Raw genomic sequence first — 22,235 nt, forward strand, 5'->3', positions numbered from 1 at the left:
TACTTTCTGCTTTGTGCTCTCACCTGCACCTCTGACTTTATGGGGGGCTGTCCCCCACCATCTCTCTCTGAAAAAAGAGTTAACTTACAGCTCCAGTTAATAAAGTTCCTGGGTGTGACAAGAGTGTTTGAACCTACAAATTCCTTTGGAAGTCCTCTAGCCTGTCTGAATAGGTTTTTCCGGCCACATGTGATTTTCAGAGCCTCCCAACTGTGAGAGGCATGAGATGTTCTAAACTGTTTAAATACAGATTCCTTTGAGCAGTTAAAAGATTGATTAGAAATTGTATTGGTGAAGGGTTTTTCATTTGTTGGGCCAATGTTTGCTGCTAAGTCTCCATAACCCTTACCTACTGTGTCCCTGGCAGTGTATATTGATTGGTATAATTGGTGTATAGAAAAGTAAGTAGTAGCTTTAATGCTTGTAACCTTGGACCCTTGAGTTAATTCTTTTCTTATTATAGTGCAACTTAATCTAATGCTTTTGGAGGGTGGCGCCTGACTTTAGAATAATCACCTTTAGAGAAAAATAAGTTTTCTGAAGAAAGGATCTTAAAATGTTAACAGGCCTCTTGGCCAGAAGATGATGTAAATCACCTAAACTTCTGCATATGATAAGTTTGAAAGCCTGGCTTCGATTAGGATCAAGGACTGCTGTCCTTGCATGACTCTACCCCTTCCCCCATTATCCTCTATGCACAACTTAAGGTATAAAACTACTTTGGAAAATAAAGTGCGCCCTTTTGTTCACCAAAACTTGGTCTCCCCATGTCGTTCTTTCTCTCACCTTCTGGCTGAATTTCCATCTGGGGCATGGAGGCTCGTCAAGCCTACTAATTTTGCCTGGGCTTCTAAGATCTGACTGGGGAGGCCTTAGTGTCTCCTCTCCTTCGGGAGAACTGGAGGATGCCTGCGGCCTACGTAGGTGATGCAAATTCCTTATTTTGGAATTTTATTAGCTTTCCACGTAAACCAAGTTATTCAGCCTCTTTTCTTCACTAAATTTTCTCACTGAGCTATCCTTAATTAACCACCCTTATATCCTTAATTAACGTTTAATTAAGCAGTTGTTTCCTGATCCTCGCCGACGCCGTCCCCGCTTCAAATTCCCTGGATCCACCGGGGCTGGACCCCGGCAGTGTGTTGCAGTCCATGGGGTAGGCAAAGAGTTGGACACAACGGAGAAACTGAACAAGAGAACTCTTCTGTCTTCATCTTGTAGACTCTACTGAGATCTTCAAAGACAGACTACAGCATCTTAGAATCTTTTATCTAATGATCGTATCTCCCCACCTTCTCTTCAAATACAACCCTCCCAGGTCACACATGTAAGGACTTTGTCATTATACTAGGGTTACCAGGTAAACCAAGAATATCTTGCCTCTCAAGATTTTAATCAGCTTTACAAGATCATTCCCAGACCAGGTTCAGAACCATGCCCCTGCAGTGGAAACACAGAGTCCTCACCACTGGATCACCAGGAAAGTCCCAGGTTAAAGGAAATTTTTGGCCACAATTTCATAACACCTACATTTTCGGCTCTCTTCTCCATCTCTTCTGCTTCTGGAACCCCTACACTGTGAATGTTAGTATGTTCTATTCCCTAGTTAATGTAGCATTTTTCTTATGATTCTGTATTCTGGTAAATTATTTTTGTAAATTATTAATCTCTACCTCAATATCTGATCCTTTCAAGTTTTCTTTTAATTGTTTCATTTGACACAAATTCCTCTCTCTTCTCATTTTGCTTAGCTTCCTCCTTTTCTATTAAGTTATGTGAAAAAGTTACCTGTCCTGGTTTTGTGGGGCTGCCCTTGTGTGGACCCGTCCCTGTGCAGTCTGTGTGCACAAGGCTTTGGGGCAGAGCTGGAGCTGAGCTGGTCAGAGGTCACCCCTTCCCAGGGCGTGCTGGCAACTGTCACCTTGATGGGAAGGAGAAGGGCAGGCTAGAGCCAGAGCCCAGTGTGAGCAAAGGCTTCTGTGCTCGGTGGCTGTCTCCACCCTACTGGGCCAGGCGAGTTCCAAGACGCTGGAGCAGAACTCTGAGGGTTGGGTCCAGACTGGTTCCACTCCTTGTAAGTGTGCACCCCCTGTAAGTGTGCACCCCCATCCCCTGCACTGCACCTTTGCCCTAGCGGGTGGAGGAGCCAGAGGAAGGTGTGCAGGAGCAGCCCCTGGTGCGGGCAGCTGTGCATGTGGTGCAGCACTGACACACCGTCAGAGCCCCAGCCCCTGCTCCTTGGGGCCCTCTGTGATGGCCGCCCTGCCCTGTCCAGATGTGTGTGTGTTCCTGTGTGTGTATGTGTTCCTATATGTGTGTCCCTTTGTGTGTGTGTGTTCCTGTGTGTGTGTGTTCCTGTGTGTGTGTATATTCCTGTATGTGTGTTCCTCTGTGTGTTTGTGTTTCTGTATGTGTGTTCCTCTGTGTGTTTCTGTGTGTGTGCATTCAGTTTGGTACTTGAAAGAACAGGGAAAATCTCACTCTTGGTAGATTTGTTCCTTGTCATGACTTTTACTAGTTGGCTCGTCATGGTCCTAGTCCTGGGATCAGCCCAACAGGAAAGCTATGGGTGGCTTAGTTCATTTCTGAGTCAGCATCTTACCTGGCCGAGACTGGCCATCTGATTCTGGTGAATTTATGACTGTTTTTGAATGCACTATGTCCCCCAAAGCCACACCCCCATTCTATTCAGGGCCTTTTAATACATGGTCTAGTCTATGTCTCCACCCTTATACCTTTGTCCTTGGCTCCGTATGTATGTATATATACACACAAACATATATATATATATAGTTCCCCTGCAGCTGCAATAGGCATTCCAGGAGCTCTTCAGTTTAAGCTTAGAGTTAAGTGGAACAGACACTAGTCCCCAGACAGCCCCCAAGTAGGTTGGAATACCGCACATAAGGTTTTCTGTTATCACTCTAGATTAAGGGAGCAACTGGGAGCTCATCAAGGTTGCACTGCCCCAGGCAGGAGGAGGGTACAGGTGAGTAATACACGATGAAATTTCCTTCCACTCTGTTCTTGATTTTTCCTAATTGGCTGTTCACTTTGTTGCTGTCGATCTGTGTTTGACTGTTTTCCAGACTCCTATGAAGTTTTCAGGTGATTTCTCTTTCTTTTCTTGTCTTTCCATGGGAGAGTTCAGTCCTCCCACCTCACCATTTTGCCAACATCATTGTACATGTTAAATTTTGTCTTCACAACGTTCTTACGCATCAGTGCATCATATTTTCTGTTACTCTTTCCAGATTTGTTGCATTTTAATTTGTTTATAGGTTTTTCATTTATGAATGATGTGGAGCAGTTAGTAAATTATGTAAAATATGTATCAGTGACATTATGAGAGTACCCTAAAAGTTATATAACTAGCTACAAGGGATCAACACTCAAAGTCTCTTTGAACACTGTACATGGTATCCTAAGGCTATTAATAATTAACTTCCAATAAGCACTTTGCCAAAATGTCTCATTTCCATTTTCTGTTCAGGGTTTCACCAGTCAGGTCTGTAAAGCATAATAATTTTGCTGCGGGAAATGTAAAAGGGGAAATTTATTTTCACTTGAAGTTTTGATTCTTTATTAAGGGGTAACATTTTGAAAAATGCTATTAAACACTTTCAGATTGTGTGATTTGTGTGTATGTGTGTGTGTTTACTGTAAGGTAGTTTTTTCAATTGATGTTTGATTGAGATTGGGCTTCATAATAGAAAATTAAAAAAGATTTTTGTTGGAAGTTTCTAGTCTAACAAATAGTCAATAATTGCTCACCCAATCTCATCATTGTATAATATGTGAGGTTATGTTGATAAAAAGAATCAAACAAGTTAACTGTGTTCAATCATCTCTGACTCCATGGGTACTAGTTTAATCATGCTTCTCCTACAGTGTCTCTGCTAACACTGGACAGTGCAGCTAGGGTGTGATGTTCTTGTTATTTATAACATTTGAAGGGAGAAGAAAAAAATCCCAGTCTGCTTACTCAGAGGAGCAACAGACAATGGATCCCAAAGGCCAGAAGGTGAAGCTTAATGATGGCCACTTCATTCCTGTCCTGGGATTTGGAACCTATGCACCTCAAGAGGTAACAGTACTGGTTGTGGGTTGAGATATAAATAGTAGTGGATGTGACACAAGCAGAAGGGACTTGGGTTGTCAAGCACTGAGCTCCTGTGTGACTCTGGGAGGGTCATGTGGTTCCACCAACCAGGCTAGAACCATTTCCTCTGAAAGAGGAGAAAGCATTCAGCCTTTACTCTGCATCATGGTCTCAAGCTGTGCTCACCTGCAGATGACTCTGGGTTTCCTTCCAGTTTCTATCTCTTTCCCAGATTGGCAGAAGAGGTGAGACTCAGCTGTCAAGAATAGTGTCAGCTGCTTTGCTTTGAAGGTGATTGCAATGGTGAGGTTTATCTGTATATTTAATTAATTCCAGAACTCTTTCCTCCTTCCAAAAAGCCATGACACAGAGAAGTATTTGAGGTGGGAGGTGCTGTAGATGAGTTGAATGAAAAATAATGGGAATGAATTTCTTTGATACTGTGGGGTGCCTTCTAGATGGCAGGCAAGAAACACTCCAGCTGTGTTTTGCTTCATATTTTTGTTTCTGCTTGGAAATTCATTCTCAGAGAAAATATACTGTCATTTGAGGGTAAAAGTTACTACCTTACAGGCCAGGTTTTGTAATGTTTTCTTGGGCTTCCCCGGGTAGTTCAAATGTTAAAGAATCTGCCTGCAATGTGGGGGATCTGAGTTCGATCCCTGGGTCAGGAAGATCCCCTGGAAAAGGAAATGGCAACCCACCCCAGTATTCTTGCAGAGAATCCCGTGGACAGAGGAGCCTGATGGGCGACAGTCCATGTGGTCACAAAGAGTTGGACATGACTGAATGACTAACACTTTAACACTTTGAAATGGGAAAGATTCTGAATCATATAAAAAGAAATGGAATATTATTCAGCATTAAAATGACATTAATCCTGCTATTTGCAACTGCACAGATGGATGGTGAGAATATTAAAGCAAGTGAAACAAGCCAGAAATAGAAAGACAAATACTGTATAATCTCCTTGTAGCTAGAATCTTAAAAAGTAGAACTCATAGAAGCAGAGAATAGAGGTGTGGTGACCAGAAGCTGGTGTCAAGCCTGGGAAAAATGGTAAGTTGTTGGTCAAGGGTACAGACCATCAATTATAAGATGAATAATCATGGAGACCTGATGTAAAGCACTGTGACTATAGTTAAAAATGATGGGATAAATCTTTAATTTTGTAGACTAGATCTTATGTCTTCTTCAGTTCAGTTCAGTTGCTCAGTCGTGTCCGACTCTTTGCAACCCCATGAATCGCAGCATGCCAGGCCTCCCTGTCCATCACCAACTCCCGGAGTTCACTGAAACTCACATCCATAGAGTTGGTGATGCCATCCAGCCATCTCATCCTCCATCGTCCCCTTCTCCTGCTGCCCCCAATCCCTCCCAGCATCAGAGTCTTTCCCAATGAGTCAACTCTTTGCATGAGGTGGCCAAAGTACTGGAGTTTCAGCTTTAGCATCATTCCTTCCAAAGAAATCCCAGGGCTGATCTCCTTTAGAATGGACTGGTTGGATCTCCTTGCAGTCCAAGGGACTCTCAGGAGTCTTCTCCAACACCGCAGTTCAAAAGCATCAATTTTTCAGTGCTCAGCTTTCTTCACAGTCCAACTCTCACATCCATACATGACCACAGGAAAAACCATAGCCTTGACTAGATGGACCTTTGTTGGCAAAGTAATGTCTCTGCTTTTGAATATGCTATCTAGGTTGGTCATAACTTTCCTTCCAAGGAGTAAGTGTCTTTTAATTTCATGGCTGCAATCACCATCTGCAGTGATTTTGGAGCCCCAAAAAATAAAGTCTGACACTGTTTCCACTGTTTCCCCATCTATTTCCCATGAAGTGATAGGACCAGATGCCATGATCTCCATTTTCTGAATGTTGAGCTTTAAGCCAACTTTTTCACTCTCCTCTTTAACTTTCATCAAGAGGCTTTTTAGTTCCTCTTTACTTTCTGCCATAAGGGTGGTGTCATCTGCATATCTGAGGTTATTGATATTTCTCCCGGCAATCTTGATTTCAGCTTGTGCTTTTTCCAGCCCAGCATTTCTCATGATGTCCTCTGTGTGTAAGTTAAATAAGCAGGGTGACAATATTACAAACACCCAAAAAAATTAGGTGTGTGAGGTGATGGAACTGTTACCTAGGTTGATTTTGGTAATTCATTAAGAGTGGATACTTACATTGGTAAGAATAATCATGGGAAATGGTAACTGATTGAAGTTCAAGCTTGAATGAAGCTCAAACCGGGAGAAAGATCAATAACTTCAGAATGGAGATGACACCACCCTAATGGCAGAAAGGAAGAGGAGCTAGAGAATCTCTTGATGAAGGTGAAAGAGGGAGTGAAAAGCTGACTTAAAATTGAACATTCAAATCCTAAGATCATGTCATTCAGTCCCATCGCTTTATGGCAAATAAATGGGGGAGAAATGGGAACAGTGGCAGACTTTATTTTCTTGGACTTCAAATCATTGTAGACGGTGACTGTAGCCAGGAAATTAAAAGATAATTGCTCCTCAGAAGAAAAGCTACGAGAAACCTAGACATCGTCTTAAGCAGAGACATTGGCTTGTGGACAAAGGTCCACATAGTCAAAGCCATGGTTTTTCCATTCGTTATGTATGGATGTGAGAGTTGGACCATAAAAGGCTATGCACGGAAGAATTGATGCTTTTGAACTGTGGTGTTTGAGAAGTCTTGAGAATGCCTTGGACAGCAAGGAGATCAAACCAGTCAGTCCTAAAGGAAATCAACCCTGAGTATTCCTTGGAAGGACTGATGCTGAAGCTGAAGCTCCAATACTTTGGCCACACAATACAAAGAGCCAACTTATTGGAAAAGACCCTGATTCTGGAAAAGACTGAAGGCACGAGAAGAAGGAGGCAACAGAGGGTGAGATAGCTGGGTGGCATCATTGATACAACAGACATGAGTTTGAGCAAACTGCAGGAGATAATGAAATATGGGGAAACCTGGAGTGCTGCAGTCCATGGGGTCAGAAAGAATTGAACAGGACTGAGTGAATGAACAAAAACAGCGACTTATATGAGAACATCTCTTTGTACACCTTGATTGCATACAGTTTTTATGTGGTGTATTCTTTGTGGCCTCACTGGTAGACAGAGGTCTTAGAAGCAATTACCTTGTTTCTTGATGCTTTTACCAGGCACTTTACACCTTTATTGAATTATCTTCAAAGATCTCACAGTATAAATCCTATCCTGACTGCAATGTTATCCTGAGTCCTTTCGGTTCTACCAGCGAATCAGTGAACCTGCAGGTGGTCTTGAGGTCTCTGATGCCCATAATCAACCATGATCACTTCAAGATGAATGGTTCCTGGGTGTCCACTAAATCACTCACCAGGAATATTCAGGGAAATCTTCAAGCCTTCATCACCACACATACAGAACTAACCAAAGGCACAAAGAAAAGTTGATGTTGGGAAGATGAAAGCTTTTGCATAGCAATCTCTTAATCATGTGGATATCCAACTTCTCCCTTTGTTGCTTATGTAGGTTGCTAAGAGGGATGCTCTGGAATTCACCCCATTTGCTATAGAGGTTGGGTTCCGCCATATTGACTGTGCTCATGCTTACCAAAATGAAGAGCAGATAGGTCAGGCCATTCGAAGCAAGATGGCAGATGGCACTGTGAAGAGAGAAGACATATTCTGCACTTCAAAGGTACTGTGTGTGTTGTGTGTGTGCACATGTGTGCAAGTGATTGTGCCCAGGTGACAATTATATAATAGGATCCTTTTGTGAAGAGTTGCTTGGTGAACTATGCTTATTGGTAAATTCCTAAAGTATTAGAGTTCCCTGGTGGTTCAATGCTTAAGACTTGATACTTTAATGCCATGTGCCCTGATTTGATCCTTGGTTGGGGAAGTAATATCAGACAAGCCTTGCAGTAAAGCCAAATAAGTTACCTAAAGTATTCTTAATACAACTTTTATTCTTTAACCTCTGCAGCTTTGGTGCACATCCTTTCGACCAGAGTTGGTCCGACCAGCCTTGGAAAAGTCACTGAAAAGTCTTCAACTGGACTATGTCGATCTCTATATTATGCATTATCCGCTGGCTCTGAAGGTTAGAAATTCGTGTGATCACATCAGTGTTACATCTTGTGTTAGAATGTGCATCAACTCGCATGGATGGTTAAATTAAGATTTTTCTTAGTAGGTTGAAGGGATGATTACACTAGAGTAGAATCCTCCAAATAATCATTTGTGATCATCTTTTTACTGAGTTTCTTTGAATCCCTTACATACCTTCCAGAGAAAGGAGTTAATAATCTGAGACTCTCTGCCAGAAAAACTTGAGGAAATAGAACTAGGTGAGTTCTGCACACAGTCCTTGTTATGACTCCTGAGTGTCTGGGGATTTCATGAACCAAGAGTTTGGTGCAGCCGTGGTGAGCATGACACTGCCTTACATTGAACATGATGAGTTTCTCTTGTCTTTCACCCTTTCAAGTTGAGCATATTTGGTGGTGCTCCTTCTGAGTGCATCTGATCCTTGTACCTATACAGGGACTTGGGATAACTTTCCTGCACTGTCCCTGGTCTTCAGATGAGGTTTGTAGACTGCACTTATCCATTAATAAAGGTTTACTTAGAACACTTGATTTCAAGTCACAGAAATCAACTCAAACCATCCAATGCAAAATAGCTTAGTGGTCTACACAGATGGCAAGTTCCAGCCACAGACAGAAATGATGGTGGCAGTACTCTATAGATGTGTCTCCTTTTCTTATTCCTTATAAGGGCACTACTCATGGTTTACTTTATTTTTACTGAACATTTTCCATTGGTGGGAAATTTGACCTTGGGGCAGCTCAAGGCTCATGGTCATGAACATATGAGAACATGTCTGGGTCTTCCACATTCCATATCAACCTAATGAGATCTCTGCTGGTTCATGTGCCTGTCCTAGGGCACCTGATTCTCAGAGGGAAAAGAGAGTCTGATTATCTAGACCAGGTCAAGATAGCAAATTTTATTCTGGAAATAAAGTCATGTAACTTACTGCCATTCCCATCTCATAGAGGCATTTGGAAGCAGGCAAGTACAAGAACAGACAAAATTCACAGAAGTCACAGGAAGTCCCTTTTAGGACCTAGAAAAATTGTACTTATTACAACATATATTAAATATAAGAGATTAGAATAAGTCTCTCTCCTAAAGACATTGGCTATATACACAAATCATTTTGCAAATATTTTCTAGTATCTGGAAAATTTTAAACTTACCTCATGGAGGTTTAATCCCTGGTGCCAGGCAGCCTTGCTAAATGTGGAGAAATTATTTTGTGACATCTCTAAAATGACTGCTTCTATTCTAGCCAGGGGAGGAATTATATCCAAAAGATGAAAATGGAAAACTGATAGCTGACTCAGTGGATTTCTGTCTCACATGGGAGGTGAGTATGAGGAGTAGAGAGACTGGGGAGGAGCCAGGAGAGTGGGAACTTCCTTCATTTTTTCCACCTGTGAGAATGTGCCGTGGACCATCAGACTCAGCAGTTCATGAATCTAAGGGCTGGGATGCTGGGTTTGTGGGGAGGAAGCCATTGCTGTAATGTTTACAGAGAGGAATGGAGGAGGAGAATATGGGACAGTGCAGACAGGCATCTCTTTCCTTCCATATGATATGTCTTCTCCAGGGTTCAAGGAGCAAACAATATTTCTTTTTATATCATGTCTTCTTCCTCTCTTTCCTTCTTGATAATCAATGCAATTCTTGATGGATGACAGTGATTACTGATGTTTTTCAGCATTTATTCTTGCTCTATCATTCCATGTAATTGTTCACCACCCCTCCCTCCCAGGCCCTGGAGAAGTGCAAGGACGCAGGGCTGGCCAAATCCATCGGGGTGTCCAACTTCAACCACAAGCAGCTGGAGAAGATCCTGAACAAGCCGGGGCTCAAGTACAAGCCTGTCTGCAACCAGGTGAGCAGCTCAGCTTCTCCCTCTCCTGCTCTCCAGAACCTCCTTCTTGCCCTGGGGCCTGATGTCTGTCTGTCCTCCCCTCCTGTTCACCTGACCATTGTGGACAGGAGATTCTAAACAGCTGAGTTCCTGTCTGCATGGTGTGTATAAAATCCAAAATGGTATCTCTGTCTGTAAATCTGGGCGGAAAAGTGCAGAGATCTTCCCGGTAGAACGCAGAAGTTGAGGAAGGAGGTATTTCCCCGAGATGAAAGGATGGCCAAGTCACAGGGTGAAAGTGCCCTGGAGTGAACTTTGTACAGGAAGGAAAACCATGAAAATGTGGAATGGGAAATAAATTGATAAAGAGGCAAATCAGCTGAGATGGGTGTTAAGGGTTTGTGTGGGGTTCTGATGGCTGAATCCTTAGTCTTGGTGTCACAGTGTTTATAAGTCTTTAACAGGGAGCACAGTTGAGAAAACTGTGTTGGAGATGATGAAAATCATTCAGGTTAGAGGGTGGAGTTAAAGGCTCATTGTGATGCTAACACTGTATGAATTTTACTCTTGAATATCTACTCAAATGTAGAGCCCATCTTTTGGTTAGTCAATCTCAGACTGGTTCTCCCATCTATGTCCATCATAAATTAAGTGTATAAACAAACTTTTCTCTATTTCTCTCTGTTGATATTAATATTTCCAAATTACATTTAATGTTATAGTATTTCCTTTATCATTTTTTAAACTTTTTGCCTTTCTTTGTCATTTAATATTACATTTCCATAATACGTGACACTCTTCTCTATTGGTTTTCTACAGGTGGAATGTCACCCTTATCTCAACCAGAGGAAACTGTTGGATTTCTGCAAGTCACATGATATTGTTCTTGTTGCCTATAGTGCTCTGGGATCCCAAAGAGTAAAAGGATGGTATTGAACTCTAATGAAAGCAACAGGGAGTTTATGTAAAATTCAATTTTTGATGAGATAGTTTAAATCATACAATACTCAGATAACTCTCATAGGCAGAGGGGAGAGAGAGGAGTAATGGAATGAATTCTTCTCTTTTATCTTCCCATCACCCTACCAATTTTTCTAGATTATATTAGCTTGTCGACTCATGAATAACAAATGTCTACATTAAAATCTATATATAATCTCCTGGTTGAGACCAGAGACACAAGCTTATGTCATGATTTACTTATTAACTAATGTGCACATTTTTAAAAATAGGTGTTCCAAGGTTCACTTACCTTATGTCTAAAGTTGAGATAATAGTATTTAACTCCTAGGTTTCTATCATGATAGAAAAAAAATTCAATTTGAACCATTTTTATAAGCATCTATAGTAGAATAATGATGAAATAAATGTCTCTTATTTTGAGACCTCTCAATTTTTATCAATACCTTAGAAAAAGTGAAATTTACAAACAATTCTTGGTCTTTCCTTCTGCTTCTCTATTCATGCCCTTGATTATATAAGAAAAAACACCCCTGAAAATTAAAGGAAAAAGATCCACGAGTTTGGCAGTCATGGTCTCAACTCAATAATGCCTCCGAATCACCTGCAGAGCTTTGTAAACAGAATAGGAGGTGACACAGTTGAGGTTCTGATTCAGTTTGTTTTCAGCTCTGCCATGGAATTTGTATTTCTTACAAGATCTTAGTTGATAGTGATGATGCTGGTCAATGAACTATACTTTGGGAAGCCCTGGTCTAGAGTGAACCTCTTGTTCTGTTTGGGAAAATATTCAGAAATTGAGTATTTAGTCTCGGCTCCTCAGCATTTCTGAATTTCCTTCCAGGGTGAACCCAAACCACCCCGTTCTCTTGGAGGACCCAGTTCTCTCTGCCATTGCCCAGAAGCACAAGAAAACGGCAGCTCTGGTTGCCCTTCGCTACCAGATACAACGTGGGGTTGTGGTTCTGGCCAAGGGTAACAACAAGAAGTGGATCAAAGAGAACATGCAGGTGATGATGAGTGGGGCTGTGGGCAGAGGGCTCCTAGGGAGCATCCTTCACGAGGGTCATGCTTTGTCCAGCTCTCAGACTATCTTTGGGCCAAAACGAGTTACCTGATCTTTCCCTGTGTGTGAATGCCTGGTAGTTTTCTCCTCCTGCTGTGGCAACAGGAGAGGCATTATGGCTGGAGAGGGTTACGGTTGGACAGAAAATGGAGATTTTAGCTTGAGCATTACATTTGCAATGTATTCTGTCACTTTGTGCAAAATGACATCTTATTTTCTTCATTCTCAATTATGCAATTGCATTATGTGATTTTTTCAATACTGTTTGAACTGCTGTAATAAAACACCATAGGTTAAGTGGCTGAGAAAAAAACTGGAATTTGTTTCTCACAGTAGAAGCTGGAGATCTGAGATCAGAATGGCTGTGTGGTCAGGCGAAGCTGCTCCTCCAAGTCACAGGTTACTCCTTGTATCTTAACATGGTGGAGGGGGCAAAGAACTCCCCCAGTTCTCTTATGTGAATATTATGTTGTTTAAATCTCTTTCATGAGGGCTCCATCATCATGACATAATCACCCCTCAAAGGATTCATTTTTAACAGCATCATCATGTGAATATGAGGACAGAAAATCTATGGCAGTGATCGTTAACTTCCAAACCATTGTATTTTTATTTTGCCTTTCCCTGAATACTAATAAGATTTCATCTTCATACATTTAATCTTGAGTTTCTGTCTTTGTGAAGTCCTCTTCAAGACTTTGTCCATTTTTGCTAGGTTGTCTATACTTTGTTTTCTGTGTAGAAGATCATTATTGTACCTTTAGCCATAATTGTATGGAAACTCCCCAGTTTCAGGATTTAATGCAGAGATGATTTATGCGTCTTTTGGATTCTGTGGTTTGACAATCAACCTGCACTCAGCTAAGTTGCCGTCCTCTGGGCTGGGCTATCCTGTGCTTTTGCAGTTCAATGCGAAGCAGCTGGGCAGTTCTGCTTTAGCAGGCGGACGAGGCTCTTGTCAGAGGAGCCTCCACCCTTCTCTGTATAGTTTTTATGAATATTTGACTAGACTGGGACAACTAATCTGGTCTTCATCTCAGCACAGTGCTATTATCCCAAGTCAGTTATTAGGGAAATAGTCCTCTTCCTGTCTGGGCTCAGATCTGGGTCATCTCTTCTGGGAAATATCACTGTCCAATGCAGGTTACAGGTCAGGCCAAGTGAGGGGAACGGAAATTGTCTCCTCATCATTTGTTTCTGTGTTTCCATTTAAATTTGGTTCTGTAATCTAGCTGGAACTGTTTATCTAAGATAATATGAAAATGGATGCACACATGTTTAAGTATATTTAAATGTAAATCTAAGGTTTCATATTTCCTCACAGATTTTCATTGTCAACTCAGTCATATATCAAGTGTCCATAAATACATTTCTGTTATCTCTTTTCTATTTAACTATTCAGTTTTCTGCACCATGTTATTAAAGTGGAAAATAAGTCTTGCTTTTCATAATGGTAATTTTTTATTTTTTAAAGCTGTATTGGCTGCTTTTGATTAGCTGTTCTTTTATTTAAAATTTAGTATCACTTTACCAACTTCCAGGAGAGAATACATGCTCAAGTCTTTGGGTCATGTTGCATTGAAACACTAGATCACTTTGGAGAAAATGAATTTCTTTACAAAATTGAGCTTTTCATTTCATGATTATGAAGTGAAGTTTTAATTACTTAGGTGTTCTTTAATGTTAAAACACTTCATAACTTTCTCCACTAAGACATTTACATAAAGTTTTTGTTAGATTTATTCATAGACAATGAGTAATTTTGATATTAGATTCCTGAACAGGCTTTAAAGGGGGAGCCTCCTCCCTGCACTACTTTAGCTGATCGCTGTCACCCTTACAGGATGTTGGGAAGAGTTAATCAGTCTAATGCTCAATTGCAGTTATCGAGTTAGGAGTACCTGAAGGCAGTGTGATTGGAAAAGAATGATTTTAGTTTGCTTTCTGGCTGAAGTGATTCACTTAGAAAGATAAGGGACTGATGCGCTGTAATGTTTGTGAGGTGGACAGAGAAGGAGAAGGTATGGGAAGGAGAGGTGAGAACTCAGCAGAGGTTCCCATGCTGGTTCTCCTGAAAGCTGAGGACAGACATGGCTTCCCTGCTCCTTCTTCTTGACTCCATCCAGCTGGAAAATCCTCCAGTCCCCAGGGGGAGACTGGCTCCTTGAGGGAGGGGTAATGTGATTGTCCCTTCCTTCCAGGTGTTTGACTTTGAACTGACTCCAGAAGACATGAAAGCAGTCGATGGCCTCAACAGAAATATAAGATATTGTGATTTTCACCCGTAAGTGACTCGCAGATGTTTCACCCAGACACTGTTTTCTCTAGCAGGCGGGTCAGCAGGGGAACTAAGCTTTTCAAAAGGATAATTCTAGAAAGACAGTGCTGATTTCCTGCTTAGGAGTAACCGGGGACTTTCTGCAGACCTCATACCAGAGATTTCCTCCAGGGTTCCATCTTTGACCAACAGCAGTGATGGGCCCAGGACAACTCATCAGTAAAATCCCCAGAGTTGGCATCGTGGTGAATTCACCACTTTGTGCCCCTATTCCCTGTGCCTGGTGCACCTCCTCTCAGTGCCGAGCACCCAGGGAACACAAAGGGCATGGTGCTGCAGCCAACAATTGTTTCAGCGACCTGTGAACATGTTTAATCTTTATCTCTTTTTACATCAGGGGAACATGATTATATTAATAATAACTATGTATTATGTGAAGAGTTGACTTATTGGAAAAGACCCTGATGCTGGGAGGGATTGGGGGCAGGAGGGGATGGGGATGACAGAGGATGAGATGGCTGGATGGCATCACTGACTCGATGGACATGAGTTTGAGTAAACTCCAGGCATTGGTGATGGACAGGGAGGCCTGGTGTGCTGCGATTCATGGGGTCCCAAAGAGTCGGACATAACTGAGCGACTGGACTGAACTGAACTGACTGATGTATTAACGAATCCATCAAAGATTACTTTCTTGTTTTGTTCTGTTTAGTTGCTTATTCATGCCCAAATCTTGGGGCCTTGTGGAATGAATCCCAACAGGCTCCTCAATCCATGGGATTCCCCAGGAAGGAATACTGGAGTGGGTTGCCATTTCCTTCTCCAGGGAACCTTGGGGATCAAGGGATCGAACCCATGTCTCCTGCCTGGCAAGTGTATCCTTTACCACTGAGCCACCTGGGAAGCCGGCATTCATGTAAATCCTGTGAACACAATTATAAAATGTATTGTTGACATTTTTATTGAGGAGGGTCTCATGAAGGTCAATGTGCAACAGTGCTGTGAAGTCACATGGGCCTGCCCCTAAGTGTCTGGTGGATATTATCATTAGTGGGCATTTCTTTTCCAAGATACCATCATTTCTTTCAAATTAATCTCTTCGTCGATCTTTTTTCCCTATTATGACTCCCATGTCCTCATCCTTGTTATCTCACAAAGTTGAATTACCAGTAGATCATGAGCTTAACTGACCCTCCAGTGAGTGACTCTGTGTCTTTAGCAGGACACACCCAGATAGGATCATCTGGGTCTCTGGTTTCTTGAGTAAAGACTCACCCCAGTTTAGCTTTTGTCCATCAGAAGTCCTTGGTGGCTCAGATGGTAAAGAATCCGCCTGCAGTGCAGGAGACCTGGGTTCAATTCCTGTGTGAGAAGATCCCCTGGAGGAGGGCATGGCAGCCCAATCCAGTATTCTTGCCTGAAAATACCCATGGACAGAGGAACCTGGTGGGTTATAGTCCATGGCGTCATAAACAGTCAGACGTGACTGAGCAACTAAGCACACTTTAGAAGTCCATCCCCTGGGGAGCCCCCACCTCCCTGACTTTGACCTAGTCACTAACATGATTCCGGCTGCTTAATTACTACAGGAGAATATTGGGACTGAAGAGACAGAAGAGAAATTTGGAAGGAAGTTTAGAGAGAAGGGAATACAAATTATTGGTTAACAAAGATTATGCTTCAAATGAAAGATCCCAAAGCTCTCCCTATTGTTTGTAAAGCTATATCATGATTCTGATAAGTGTGGAAGTCGATCAGTCATGTTCGACTCTTTGGGACCCCATTGACTATACAATCCATGGAATTTTCCGGGCCAGAATACTCGAGTGGGTAGCCTTTCCCTTCTCCAGGGGATCTTCCCAACCCAGGGATCGGTCCAGGTCTCCCACATTGCAGGCATATTCTTAACCAGCTGAACCACTATTATGTTCTGATTAAAGACATGATAATTGAAAAAAAGGTGGATAGTTGCATTTCTATACTTAAAGACTTTTAAGTATAAATGTATATTCTCTTTCATTAGGCTGTGAATGCCTAGACTCACACATCTTTGTGGGCTTGGGTCAACAGCACAGCTCCTGGCACTTGGAATCATTCAGAATTCACTTTTTAATGAAGTGAACGGAAAATGACATTTTCAGAGAGAAAAGTAGAAACATGGAAAAAAAGGAAAACAGCAGTAATACTACTTGCTGAATAACCAGTGTTTTAATACAGTACAGTATAAATTAAGAAAATAATAATCCCACTCTGTGCTCTATGATTATTCAGGTGCACAAGGTATCTCTCCAATAGATGAGAAGTTCCTAAATGGGGACACTCTGTTTTGGGGGTGCTCAATATCAGCTTAGTAATGGATTTGTGGAAAAGAGGAGCTAATTTGTTCACTGCTACCCTTCTTATCATCTAGGGACAGAAGTTCCACTTGTGTCTGAAATGATCTCCATAGCTAGACCCAGGTCTTGTGCCCTCTTGGAAATTGTAACCTGAGTCAAACTACGTATCACTGTGGAGTGAATATTACATGTGAATATTGGGACTGGACATGCAGCTTCTGTGTGTACATGGAGCAGACACCTGCGTGTGCTTGTCGGGGAGGGTGGGGAGAGGAGGGATGTGTTTGTAGATTTAGAGTTTTAGCCCATCCTGACTGCCTCCACAGAGTAATGCTTTCTCTGACAATATGACAGATTTAATAAATTAATCCGCTTCCTTCTCTTTCAGGGGTGTTGGTCACCCTGAGTTTCCATTTTCTGAAGAATATTGACTCTTAGTCCTCCTTCTGGATCTTCAAGAATTTCTTGCTTCTAGGGAAGAGGATTTTTGTACTTGGTGGATGTGCTTAAATGAAGTGTCTGAATATTTGAAAGCTTGCCTTTCCTTAAAAAAAGAAAAACAGTTTATGAAACAATAAAGACTTCAAAGTAAGAATACTCTTTCTTTCTGATATTTGAAAAAACACACAAATTGCAGAAACATTGGAAAACAGAAGGGAAAGGACAGGAAATAAAAATGAGCTACGATTAAACCACTTACTAATACTTAACTTTGGTGCATTTTCTTTATGAATCCTATGCAATTGTGTATGTGTGTTTATATAAAAGACAAATAATCTTCAATCTACAGATTGTATATTTATTTTTTAACTTAGCATAATTATCTTGGTAAGCTAAAAATATGATTTTAAAAATCCAGTATTATATTTTTATTGTAAAGCAGCACACGTTACTCATTTATTTAATTTCTCAATTGTCTGCCCATGCTTAGCATTTTGATGAGTTCTTGTATGTTCTCCCAGTATTTCATTAGTTGCCATTTACTCTCATTCAGAAAAACTTTACTGAACGTTCTTTAGTAATACATTGTTTTATAATAAATGTTAATTAAAATGAGAAATTATTTTTCTTTTAAAATGAGAAATTCTTGAGTTTATAGTCTAGTGGAGGAGGAGACAGTAAATGAAATCAGGAGAATTTAGCTGTTAGAAATGGGTAAGTGCCTGTTGAGAAAATTCTGCACAGTCTTTTGCATTTCTGTACATCTGTTAGGCAGAAACACCAACTGCCCTACATCCCACACAGCTTTTCAATTGTACAAGAAGCAGCCTTGAAAGAGAGATTGTGGCTCCCTTCATTTCTCTGGAACACAAAACACTAAATTCAGGAAGGAAGAGTGTTCACATAACATTTAAGGGCCAGCAAGTCAGCTGATGTGAGTGGAGTTTAGTGAGGAAAGAAGACAGGAGTTGACCAGAGAGCCAGTGGGGCCAGTGGATCTGTGTCACATAGGCATGTAAAAGGACTTTACTGTGAGAGAAATGGAGAATGATATTTTGTGTTTTGAGCAGAGTAGTTACAGGAACAGACATGAGTTGTTACATAACATAACCTGGTTGTTGTGTTGAGAAGAAAAGAGAAAGAAGAGCCCTCATTTAGGACTCTACAGGAATTTAGGTGAGAGATGATGTTGGCTTGGACCACAGAAGGAGCAGTAAATATGGTCAGAGTTGTTAGAACAGGGATTTATTTTAAGGGCAGCATGACTTAGACTGTCTAACATGTTGGACATACAGTTAAAGGAAAAGGGGAATCAAAGTTGACTCCAGGTGTTTGTGGCTAAGGGACAGGAGATGGAGATGCCATTTTCTCAGATGGAGACGATGTGGGGGAGCACACTTTTGTGGGAAGATTAGGAGTTCAATTATAGACATGTATCTTTGAGATGCCTTTAGGTACCCAAGTGAAGATGCATGCATACAGTTGGACATAGAATTCTACCAGAGAAAAGGTTTAGATAAAATATTTAACTTGTGGTTTGTTAATTTTAGTTGCCTCTTAAAGCCACGAGACTCGATAATCAAAGATGTTATACAGTGAGTGGTATAGATAGGGAAGTTAAGCTTCATGAGAACCCAGCATTAAGAAGGTGATTAAAAAAAAATATGGAGGAACCTGCAAAAGAGGCTGAGAAGGATTGGTGAGTGAGGAAGGAGGGGTTGTTCTTAGAAGGCATGTGAAGCAGATGTTTGGAAGAAAAAAGAGACCAATGCTAACAAGGGGACAAATCAGGGAAGACTGAAACTGACCACTGGATTGGGCAGTTAACCTTGGCAAGGTCAAGTGCAGCTTTGATAGAGTGGTGAAGGCAAACCATGAGGAGAATGGGTTCAAGAAATGGTGCAAGAGATCAGTGAGAAGCAGAGTATACACAGTCTTCAAAGACTTTGCTGTAATGATGACCACAGAATTGCACAGTCTCTGAGGAGAAAAGTGATATCAAGAGACAAGTTTCCCTGATGCGGCAGATGACTGCCTGCCTCTGAGGTCAGAGGAACAGTCCAGCAGAGAGAGGAAAACCTATGATGCAGCGGATGGAGGTGGGGCTGACTTGAACCACATCTGTATTAGTTACTGTTGCTGCTACAACAAATGACCAAAACCTTTGGGGATGGAAACGAAAATAATGTATTATTTTATATTTCTGGAGGTCAGAAATTCAAAATCTGGTTCCATGGGCTAAAATTGAAGTGTCAGCAGATGTGCCTTCTTTTCTGGAGGTTGTAGGGGAAAATCTGTTTTCTTGCCTTTTCCAACTCCTAAAGACCAGGTCTTGTGTTGTTGGAAGAGGGTATTTGCTAAGACAAGAGCATTCTCTTTGTAATACTCTGTTTAGTCTTTGCCCTGCTTCATTTGTACTCCAAGGCCAAACTTGCCTGTTACTTCTGTTATCTCTTGACTTCTTACTTTTGCTTCACAGTCCTCTATGATGAAAAGGACATCTTTTATTTATTTTTTTTGGTGTTGGATCTAGAAGGTCTTATAGGTCTTTACAGAACCATTCAACTTCAGCTTCTTTGGAATTTGAAGTTGGGGCATAGACTTGGATTATTGTGATGCTGAATGATTTGTTTTGGAAATGAACTGAGATCCTTCTGCTGATTTTGAGATTGCACCCATGTACTGCATTTCAGACTCTTCTCTTGACAATGAGGGCTACTCCAATTCTTCTAAGGGATTCTTGCCCACAGTAGTAGATATAATGGTCATCTGAATTAAAATTGTCCATTCCAGCCCATTTTGGTTCACTGATTCCTAAAATGTTGATCTTTACTCTTGCCGTCTCCTGTTTGACCATATTCAATTTACCTTGATTCATGGACCTAACATCCCAGGTTCCTATGCAATATCGTTCTTTAAAGCATCAGACTTTACTTTTACCACTAGACACACCCACAACTGGGTGTTGTTCTGTGTTGGCTCATCCTCTTTCTTTCTGCTGGTATATTTCTATTCTTCCTTAGTAGCATGTTGTGCACCTACTAACCTGGGGTGCTCATTTTTCAGTGTCATATCTTTTTGCCTTTTCATACTGTTAATGCGGTTCTCAAGACAAGAATGCTAAGTGGTTTGCCATTCCCTTCTCCAGTGAACCACATTTTATCAGAACTCTCTACCAGGACCTGTCCATCATGGGTGAATGGCATGACTTATAGACTGAGCGACTGAACTGAACTGATAGTTACTGGCGTTACACAAGGCTTTGATCCATCTGATTATTTTGCTTAGTTTTCTGTGATTGTGGTTTTCATTCTGGAGGCCATAGCACTGAGATTCTTGCTCCTTCTTTCTGCCCTGTGATGGATGAGGATAAGAGGCTTGTACAAGCTACTTGATGGGAGGGACTGGCTGTGGGGAAAACTGAGTCTTGCTCTGGTGGGCAGGGCCATGTTCAATAAATCTTTCATCCAATTTTCTGCTAATGTGTGGGACTCTGGTTCCTCCCTGTACTAGGGAAAGCAACTAGGCAATTCAGGTCAGTTCAGTTCAGTTGGTCTGTCGTGTCTGACTCTTTGTGACCCCATGGACTGCAGTACACCAGGCTTTCCTGTCCATCACCAAGTCCTGGAGCTTACTCAAACTCATGTCCCTCGAGTTGAGGGTTCCATCCAACCATCTCAACCTATGTCGTCCCCTTCTCCTCTCACCTTCAATCTTTCACAGCATCAGGGCTTTTCCCAGTGAGTCAGTTCTTCGCATCAGGTGGCCAAATTATTGGATTTTGAGCTTCAGAATCAGTCCTTCCAATGAGTGAGTATTCAGGACTGGTTTCCTTTAGGATGGACTGGTTGGATCTCCTTGCAGTCCAAGGGATTCTCAAGAGTGTTCTCCAACACCACAGTTCAAAAGCATCAATTCTTCAGTGCTCAGCTGCCTTTATAGTCCAACTCTCACATCCATACATGACTACTGGAAAAACAATAGCTTTGACTAGATGGCCTTTTGTTGGCAAAGTAATGTCTCTGCTTTTTAATATGCTATCTAGGTTTGTCATAGCTTTTCTTCCAAGGATCTTTTAATTTCATGGCTGCAGTCACCATCTGCAATGATTTTGGAGCCCCCCCAAATAAAGTCTCTCACTGTTTCCATTGTTTCCCCATCTATTTGCCATGAAATGATGGGACCAGATGCCATGATCTTCATTTTCTGAATGTTGAGCTTTAAACCAACTTTTTCACTCTCCTCTTTCACTTTCATCAAGAGGCTCTTTAGTTCTTCTTCACTTTCTGCCATAATGGTTGTGTTATCTGCATATCTGAGGTTATTGCTATTTCTCCCAGCAATCCTGATTCCAGCTTGTGCTTCATCCAGCCCAGCATTTTTCATGATGTACTCTACATATAAGTTAAATAAGCAGGGTGACAATGTACAGCCTTGATGTACTCCTTTCCCAATTTGGAACCTGTCTGTTTTTCCATGTCCAGTTCTAACTGTTGCTTGTTGTCCTGCATACAGATTTATCAAGAGGTAGGTCAGGTGGTCTGGTATTCCCATCTCTTGAAGAATTTTCCACAGTTTGTTGTGAAGGCCATTCAGGTATGACCTAAATCAAATGGTTATACAATGGAAGTGACAAATATATTCAAGAGATTAGATCTGATACAGAGTGCCTAAAGAATTGTGGATGGAGGTTCATAACATTGTACAGTAGGCAGTGACTGACACCATCCCCAAGTAAAAGAAATGCAAGAAGACAAAATGGCTGTCTGAGAAAGCCTTACAGATACCTGAGAAAAGAAGAGAAGTGAAAGGGCAAAAGAGAAAGGGAAATATATAGGCAGCTGAATGCAGAGTTCTGAAGACTAGCAAAGAGAAATAAGAACACCTTCATAAGTGAACAATGCAAAGAGATAGACTGAAACAATAGAGTGAGAAAGACTAGAGATCTCTTCAGAAAACTAGAGATACCAAGGGAAAATGTCATGCAAAGGTAGGCACAGTAAAGGACAGAAACAGTATGGACCTAAAAGAAGCAAAAGAGATTAAGAACAGATGGCAAGAATACACAGAATTAACCGCAAATGTCAATGATCCAGATAACCACTATGGTGTGGTCACTTACC

At 41.4% G+C, this 22,235-nt stretch overlaps 1 protein-coding gene across 2 annotated transcripts; it reads left to right on the forward strand.

Annotated features, from left to right (window-relative positions):
* The first annotated feature begins 1,889 nt into the window (after positions 1–1,889).
* Positions 1,890–17,370, forward strand: LOC139186503 (prostaglandin F synthase 1-like). Of its 2 annotated transcripts, XM_070801105.1 has the most exons (11): positions 1,891–2,074; positions 2,929–2,989; positions 3,957–4,087; positions 7,617–7,784; positions 8,073–8,189; positions 9,444–9,521; positions 9,930–10,052; positions 10,851–10,960; positions 11,836–12,001; positions 14,259–14,341; positions 17,060–17,370. In XM_070801105.1, the coding sequence occupies exons 3-11, from the start codon at positions 4,004–4,006 to the stop codon at positions 17,100–17,102; spliced, it is 972 nt and encodes a 323-aa protein (XP_070657206.1). In that variant the 5' UTR covers positions 1,891–2,074; positions 2,929–2,989; positions 3,957–4,003; the 3' UTR covers positions 17,103–17,370. The 2 variants fall into 2 exon arrangements, with proteins under 2 accessions (XP_070657207.1, XP_070657206.1); XM_070801106.1 differs by lacking the exon at positions 2,929–2,989 and having other exon boundaries at positions 1,890–2,074.
* The last annotated feature ends 4,865 nt before the right edge of the window (positions 17,371–22,235 follow it).

This window comes from Bos indicus, chromosome 13 (genome assembly GCF_029378745.1).
Source record: "Bos indicus isolate NIAB-ARS_2022 breed Sahiwal x Tharparkar chromosome 13, NIAB-ARS_B.indTharparkar_mat_pri_1.0, whole genome shotgun sequence".
NCBI classification, from domain to species: Eukaryota; Metazoa; Chordata; class Mammalia; order Artiodactyla; family Bovidae; genus Bos; species Bos indicus.